The sequence below is a fragment of the Drosophila albomicans genome, chromosome 3 (assembly GCF_009650485.2).
Source record: "Drosophila albomicans strain 15112-1751.03 chromosome 3, ASM965048v2, whole genome shotgun sequence".
Lineage (NCBI taxonomy): Eukaryota > Metazoa > Arthropoda > Insecta > Diptera > Drosophilidae > Drosophila > Drosophila albomicans.
The window spans coordinates 32,034,869-32,043,779 of NC_047629.2; the positions used below are offsets into that span (position 1 = coordinate 32,034,869).

The 8,911-nt window shown below is 38.6% G+C and overlaps 1 protein-coding gene across 1 annotated transcript; it reads left to right on the top strand.

Annotated features, from left to right (window-relative positions):
* Nucleotides 1-4,238: 4,238 nt before the first annotated feature.
* On the top strand, nucleotides 4,239-5,943 carry LOC117570945 (zinc carboxypeptidase). Its single transcript, XM_034252879.2, has 4 exons — nucleotides 4,239-4,484; nucleotides 4,557-4,693; nucleotides 4,760-5,532; nucleotides 5,617-5,943. The coding sequence occupies exons 1-4, from the start codon at nucleotides 4,323-4,325 to the stop codon at nucleotides 5,811-5,813; spliced, it is 1,269 nt and encodes a 422-aa protein (XP_034108770.1). The 5' UTR covers nucleotides 4,239-4,322; the 3' UTR covers nucleotides 5,814-5,943.
* Nucleotides 5,944-8,911: the final 2,968 nt, after the last annotated feature.

Below are 8,911 nucleotides of genomic sequence, written 5' to 3' on the forward strand. Positions count from 1 at the left end.
TAAGTAAATAAAAATATAATAATAACATAAAAATGTAAATATAAATATAAACTAAATTTTAAATAATTCTTTTCGACTGCTATTTCATTAAATATATATATGGTAATAAGTCGACTTTAATCTGTTTTATTTAATGTGCGAAATGTGCTATGAAGCAACTTCCTCGCTGTCAACTCTTCAACATTTCTTTGGTAAAGAATAAGCCTAGATTGAGGCGCACTTCTCAAGGTAGTGTAATTTGTAGCACAAATACGAAGTGGAAATAGAAATGGCATAACTTTTGCATTAGTTTAAATGGGAAAGCGGCGACGGCGCTGATGACTTTCATTTTATTGTTATGGTTATTACTTTTATTTGGCCAACTCGCCTGACATTTATTGCAAAAAGTAAATGTTTGATGATAGTCACGTAGTTGCTACTAAACAACGACAGTCAACAGCAAAAAAATATACCAGCAGAGTAGGAAAGAAAAAAAAAACATGAAATAGCATTGTGGAGAGTTCAAAGTTGGCGGCACATGACATGCAAAAACAAAATCCCAAAACACTGAAACGTGCCTTTTTGACATTTAGCCATGTGTGTCAGTCTCTCCGTCCTTCTGTCTGTCTGCCTGTGTGTGTGTGTGTATGTGTGGCACGTGTGTGTATCTGTGTGTAAGTGTGTGTGTTAACAAATTGAATTTTGCTGCCAAAAATTTTGTTGTATTGATTTAAAGGAAAGCGGCACGATGAAGCGAAGTCGAGCATTAGGGTCAATTACCGCTGCAAAGTGAATTGCGAGTGAAACAAAATCAAAAGCAGGCAACAAACTGTTAACTGAACTGTTGATGCCACACATACTGTTGATGCCAACTAGCACACACACACACAGAGGCACACTCTTTAAGTGCTATTGTATTACTTTCATTATCTGCGCAAATATTTGCCAAAAATGGCAGTTGGCAGTTTTTGGCTCAGTTGCCAGCTCAACAGTTTTGGGCAAGTTTTTAAGCCGCTTAGAGCGGGCCCCAAAGTGAAAGTTATTGTGTGTTAACAACAACACATCCCAACACATTGGCAACTGGTGCACATTTCATAAATGTGGCAAGACAAACTATTTTTTGGTGAGCGTTGTTTTTGTTTTTGTTGCGTGCGCTTTTGATGAAGTTTCCTGCCTGTTTAAAACGCGCTGTTTGTCACCCTCGAGGCGAGTGCTCCTCTCTCTCTCTGTCGCTCTTCTGGCTATGATCTTAACTTTCGCATATGCCTGCAAACCCTGAAACTATGCACACGAGGGCCACAAAGTTCTGCCTCCCCAGAGGAAGTTGCCTCCGCTGCCTCCGCTCTGCCTCGCTCTGGCTGCAGTAAATATTTGCCTTTGTGCCAAGGCATCGTTGGCGCAGCAAACATCTCAGACCACATCCCCTTCTCCCTTTCTTTCATTTACTCTTCCTCTTGATGAAAGACACACGTTTAGCTATTTCAGCCACCTGAAGCGTCGTCGTCTCAGCTCTCAATGTTGTTGTTTGTTGTTGTTGTTGTTGCTGTTGTTGTTGCTGTGCGAGCAAAAGCCAAACAAGAAAGTCAATTTATGCAGCGACCAAAAAGTTTTTCGCCCGTCGGACAGCACATGCGGCGAATGCGGCGTATGAGTTATATAAATTGCAAACAATTTTCAATTTGCGTGCTTGCAACGCAACGTATTGGAAAATGCAAACAAAACCACATTTTATGCTCGAGAAAGCTAATTAACATCATTTTTATGGCACATCAACTTTGCCGACAATAAACGCATTTATTTCCTTTGCCGGAAAAATAAACAAAGGAAATGTTTTGACGCCGCGTTCCACACGAAGCAAAAGTATATTACTTTATACACCAAAGAAGACAACAAGGAACTGCAAAACGACAAAACGGCAAAAAAAAAAGAAAGCGACACACGCCAAGTTCGGTGTAAATTTACGACACACTCATCAAAAGCTGTTGGGATCAAGGACGTGCACGGGGGGAGGTTGGACACACAGACAGACAGACAAAGAGAGGTAGAGAGAGAGAGTGGGAAAGAGACAGACAGAAAGTCTGCTGGTACTTAAGAACTTGGCGTATTTATTTAGCACGTGATTTTAGGACCTCGGACCAGTCGTTGGGGTCGGGGATTATTGTTGCTTGCTTTTAATTAACAAATGCCTTGAATTTCATTTTTGTAATCATTGCGCTGCTTAATTATACATAAAAGTCTAGGCACTAAATTAGTGAACAGGTTTTCTTCAAAACTCTAAAATCTGCCAGCGATTCCAATCAACGAATTATGTTTATCAACATTTATAGTAGATGTCGCGTTCTCTCTCTTGTTCTGTACATTTTTGTTCTCTCAGTGAGACCGGCAAATGCGGAGCTGCTCTCAGCTGCTGTTAACTAAGAGTCTGTTAACTAACAGTTCAATGTTAAGCTAACTGCTTTGCAATTTATATGCAACACAACCGCAAGGGATAAAAACAATTTAATTATTATTACTCGTACTTAATTAAAATGTCAAAATCAATGAAATTCAAACATTTAATTACATTTTCCGGCTTAGCAGACTGCAGCAATAACAATTAAAGCCCGCTAAGCCATTGATATTTATACCACATACTCTCGTCGACTGTGTATTTGTTTTGTATGCATTCATATATGCATGATTTTATCCTGTTGACAAAGCTGTTTAGCCTTAAATTAAATGCATTTGCATAATCAATTAAAATGCACTCGTAAAATCACGGCAACAGCAACACCAACAGCTGACAATTTGTTCCCGCTAATTGCATTATGTGCGGGGAAACAGCAGTTAAATTGCAATAAAATATTTAAACAATTCAAACATCACAATTGATTTGCGGAATTGAATTAAAAAATCATTTGGCTAGTTCGAACAAGTCACTCGATTGTCATTGAACTGTGTATGTGTGTGTGTGTGTGTTTTTTGGCTGCACTCCAACACTCATCGACTGTTTGCTCTGTCGAGTGCAGCTTTGTCCACTTTAAAAGTGCTTCTTCACGCGCAGACTTTACTAATTGTTATTAAATATTTGAACTACGCGTCGTGCTTCAAACGAATCTTTAACATCGTTTTATCTTATCACTTCCTACGAATAATATTACCTCAAGATTCATTGCAAACAAAGTGTTTACTCAACACGAACGGAATTTCAATAAAGGTTTCCTGTCTTTAATTACAAATTGACTTTTGACTTACGAGTCATTTGAAAGTGAGTTAAGAGCACATTGAGTATTAAATAATAAGCTACTTAAAAAGCTGTTAGCATAGGCAATAATTATAGTCTACGATTGCAGAATATAGAATCTTTGGCAATACACAAAAAGTTAGACTAATTGTAATGCAATATAATATTTTATTCAGTGGCAATATACAAAGTGTTGTGTCAAAGTAATCCAATTTAAACTAAATAATAAAATTTAAAAATGGCAAATAATGAAAGCTTAATTGAAACTAATGACAACATTAACATATATATATATATATATATAATATTAGATTTATTTAAGTCAGTAACTTTAAATTAGTACTTAACTATACACGGTTAGTTTTTGCGTTAAAGTTTCTTTAATATGATTTGTTTTTAATAATTATGGAAATTAAGTTGGTATACAAAAACATTAGATATAAAGTGATGCATTAAATAAAATATTCAAATGATTATACGAATTTAAACATTTTCTTAAATAAACTCAAAATAAGGAGCATTTTTCTTGATCATTTACATTTACTTAAACTTTTCTAGTTAATCTAAGTCCAGCAATGTATATAAATAAATAAATAAAATAAATGCTTGAAAGTTGTAATAATCATAGAAATATCTTTTGTCATATAAATAAAGAGACTGCACACACACAGTTCAATTGTTGTTTTGTGGTAGGTTAAGTGTTATAGTACATCAAAAGGGAGAGAAAAAAAGAAAAAGAATAAGAAAAAGTAGAGATAGACAGACAAACACGTAGAGATAAGGGCAACAAAGTGGCATCGACACATGCCACAGCACAGTGCAATTCACAAGAATAACAGATGATTGATCAAAAAGTTTCCTACACTATCAATAACTTATTAGATAACACACTGACTGTCGTTGCACTTTCAGCCTGCCAGCCGACTAGATGAGTAGCTGACTAGCTGACTGCTTAGCTGGCTGGCTTTTGGAGTGTGCACTTGATGGCTAATCGGACACAAGAGCCAAGTGCTCGATATAAAAGGCCGTGTTCTGACTGTGTCCAGGGTACAGTGAACGTGCGAACGTTTCACAAAGCAAACAGACGAAGCAAGTGAAAGAGCTGAAAAAGGAAGCCAGGATGAAAGTGTCAGTATTAGTAATAGCTTTGCTATCGTTGGTCGTATTGGCCACAGCCAGAAAGCAAATGGCCACGCGCTACGACAACTTTAAAGTGTACAAAGCGTTTATAAGAGACGTCGAACAGCTGGAGGAGTTTAAAAAGATTCATCACCACATACACGTAATAAACTTTTCGCGCACGACTCTTGAATTCGTTTTGTTTGATGCTTCCATTTTACTCAATTTTTTTTAGATTCATATGCTGCACGATATTGGCGGTGTCAATCGCAGTTATGAAGTCGTTGTAGGTCCAGCACATCAGAAAGCCTTTGAGACAACTCTGTACTATTTGGATATTGAATTCGAGATAACCATTGAGGATTTGCAAGCGTAAGTTTTGGAGCTCGCTCTGCTGAAAACTTTAACAAACTAACGGCAAAACTTTTCTTTGTTTAGTTTGCTGGATGAGTCAGCCTACGATCCAGATGCGGCCATGGACTGGGTAACGTATCATCCGTTGGATAAAATCTATGACTGGGTGGATGAACAGTGCGCTGCTCATGATTATCTCGACTGCAAGGTCATAGGTCACTCCTACGAGGGCCGACCCATCAAGAGCGTGCGTCTGTCGAAGCGTGAGGGCAACAAAGCCATTTTAATTGAGGGCAACATTCATGCCATGGAATGGATATCATCGGCCACTGTTACCTACATCCTAAATCAGTTAATCAACTCGAACGATGCGGAGTTGCAGCGTCTGACCGAGGAATACGATTGGATTGTGGTGCCCATGGTGAATCCAGATGGATTTGTCTACACACACGAAGTGGAGCGCTTGTGGCGCAAGAATCGGCGGCCCAATGGTTATTCGAACTCTTCTGGTCTGTGCTATGGAATCGATATGAATCGCAACTTTGATTTCCATTGGAGCGGCGCTGGCTGGGGCATCGAGGATCCTTGTGACCATTGGTTCAATGGCGAGCAGCCAAACACAGAGATTGAGATACTGCAATTGCAGGATTTCGTTAGTTCCTTCGATGAGGGCTACATCCGTGCGTACATGGCCTTCCATGCCTATGGTCAGTATATCCTGCTGCCATATGGACACTCGAACACCGAGTTTCCGCCCAACTATGATCAAATGATGCGCATTGCCGCCGCCTTTGCCGAGGGTGCGCTCGATTCGTATGGCTCGGAGTTTACCTATGGTGCCAGCGGGTTATTGAACTGTAAGTACTTCGCACTCACTCACTCTGTGTGCTTTAAGTATTTTAAATCAAAAATGTTATTGACCTCCCCTGCATTCATTGCAGACCCCGTCTCCGGTGCGGCCAAAGACTGGGCTTATGGAGTTAAAAATATACCATTCACCTGCACTGTGGAGCTGCGTGATAAGGGCACATTTGGCTTCTTCCTGCCATCCAATCAAATTACGGAAGTCGGCGTCGAGGTCACCGAGGGCCTCAAATCTCTCGTTGTCAAAGCAGCCGAAGAGGGCATTTTTGATTGAGATTGAGACTGGCATTGGTGGGCATGGAAACAACATTTAGCATTAACATTTGAGATTACGAAACACAAATTACTCTAAAAAAAAAACACACATAAATATTAAAACAAATAAATAAGAGCATACTTGACAACCGTGCGTATGTGTAATATTTACTTTGCGGAAAGCAGTAGATGTTGCAGGCGAGTAAAACAGTTCATATTTGTCACAAGCAGTGTGCTGCTCCTCAGTGTACAAGCAGTTCACATGGTAACTGCTTGTCGGTGCATGTCCTGGCTAAATTAGTTTAACAGCTACCGGTTAACAGCAACCGTTAAGCAATGTTGTTATTACACTAATGTAAATTCAAATATGGAAATTGATGAATGTAAATTTAATGCAAAATATTGCAATTGTTGTGCAGCTTGTTAAACTGTTAGGTGAAAAACTAGTTGTTTGCACGTGAAAACTATAATATATAACACGGCCACATTTCATAATACTTATGTGAGGTAAACACACTTCTGTAATCGTGTGGCTGCAATTAAGCCGCACAAACTTAAGTGTTTGGCTTGTCTCAATTGCAGGTACTTATGTCGTCGCCTGGGTCAAACAACGTAAAACAACATGCAGCTATCGCCACACAATTAAGTCAAAAGTGTGGCCTCTTATCAGGCTCATTAGCATTAGCATTTGGCCATTTTCGGGTATTTTAGGCATTAGGGAATAAGCTTCTGCAGTCACGTCATTGATTGTGTGCCAGAAAAACAATAGAAGCATGAAACAAATTATGCATAAAAATCACACTAAATATGATGTGGCCATAACAGCATAACAGTTGCACGCCACCAAGTCAACGTTTTATTATTTTATGTTAATTTCTTGGGGGCAAACACATGTAGAAAATTGTTGACCTTTTATTGCCAATAACGTGCGCCATTTAAGTCGCCTTATTGCTGCCTATTTTTGTTGTTCCTATCGCTGTCGCTGTTGCTGTTTCTGTTGCTCTACCCACGTGAGTTGTAAATCCTGTGGAAGCAGAAGCATTTACCTCGCAGGCAAAGTTAATTGAAAATTTGTCGGTAGCAGTCGCAGTTGGCAGGCAGTTAAAAGAAAACTGCTTAGATGCGTTAATGCCTACACATTTTCCATTTTTTCTTCGACATGTTCTCATTTTGTGCTTTTGGCATTTTATTTGCTTTGCATATTTGATTACAGGCAACAGCTCAGCTGCTCAGCTAAAGGCTGGATTGCTGGCTGACTGACTGACTGACTGGTTGACTGCTTGGCTGCTTGGATGCTTGGAAGGATGGCATCCACACCTCTTTGAGCACAACACTTATCAGGTGTCAAAGGCAGAGGACGACGACTGCTGCAGCAACAGCATTACAAGCATTACGACCATTTCTTTGGCGCCAGGACATTTAATAGAGTTCAAACCAGAAAGCACTTTCTATGCCAATGACAGCATATTTCCTCCAGCTGTATGCATCAGAGATGAGCGCGTGTCGTGACACGGAAACACATTAAATCCATTGAAAAGTAAAATATAAATATGAATTTAATTTATTCAAGATTTTTGGAAGTCAAGAATTGAATAAGGAACCAAATTGTCTCTTTTAAGGTTCTTCAAATAATAATGTTTATTATTGAACTTTTATTTTTGAGTTTCAGTTTAAGTTTAAGTTTTACAAGTTTCTTTAATGCAAATAAGAAGTCCTAGAATGCTAAAATCAATTTGGTTTCTATATAAATTGATTTTAAAATCATAATTTTATATCTTTAGTAAAAGATTGTATTTAAAATTCATTAAGTAATGGATGCAAATAAAACATTTCTTTAAAGATTTATGTATTTCATATATATGTATATAGAAAATTCGTGAAATGAAATTCCATTAATATATAATCAAATAAAAGCTGATAAATTGCGCCATTTCTTCGTCTACAAACTTTCAAACGTTTTTTAATTGGTAGTTTTTTATGATTTTCAAAGCATTCTCTATTGCTATTTTTCTAATATTGCAAATTATTATACAGCTAGAGTAAAACTAAGCTAAAATTTCAAAGCAATCAAAAACATTAAAGTCATGCATAGTTTATTTTGTTTTTCCAAAGTGCCAGAATAAATTTCCCTAAAATGCTGAGCACGTCGAAAAATATTGACAAATATTAGAAACTCTTGATGCACAATTAATTGGAAACTCTCAAAGGAGTAATACAGCAAATATTAGTATATATTCTACCATTTTAATCGGTGTGCCAGAGAACGAAAATTCTCGATTCATTGGGTTCAATCCAACACCTACTTCACCTTCTACGGTGGCAGCTCTCTTGGTGGCAATGCTTGCTTCATTTATGTGTTTGCCGTATTTACATGTCAAAGCTGAAGTAGAAATCAGTGAGACGTTAATCGTGTGCCGATATTAAAGACGATCTTCCATTATAAAGCAGTATGTGGTGCAGTAAAACCTTTTCAAGTGCATGCCCCAAGCTGCATGCTGCATGCTGCATGGGGTGCATGCTGTACTCTATCATAAATAGCGCAACACGGCAGCTCAGGCGGGATAAAACTGGATGCAGGATGCGTTGCACTGCGTTGCGTTGCGTTGGACACGTGAAAGCATCATCAATCTGCTGGCAACGACAGTTTTAACGACTTCTTGCGGATTACTTCAAACAAAATAACCACTTTGTAGTCGGGAGTGAAATTTTATGTTTGCCCCCGCTTTGCTCCTGCCTGTCCTTCCGCTGGCCTTCTATCCTTTCTGGTCGAGGCTACAGCAACAACAACAACAGCAACCACAACGACTCTAAGCCGTAGTCTAAGGCTTCGGCTTTGGCTTCGGCCAAAGTTTCAGCCGTGCCACAAAAGTTGCTGGCAAATAGCGAGCAAAGTGCCAACGTTCACAAAAAATTCTCTCGCACACATATGCAAAAATCTCACACAGTTTTATTAATGCGACTGCAGCTGCTATCTGCAATCTGCAATCTGATGGCAAGCACAACGTTGTGGCAATGCTTCAATAGCTGTTGCTCAACTGCTTTGTGGGCCAAATAAAACGTTTAGTCAAACTAGAAGATCAATAGAAATTGTAATCGATAGGATTACCATAATAAATT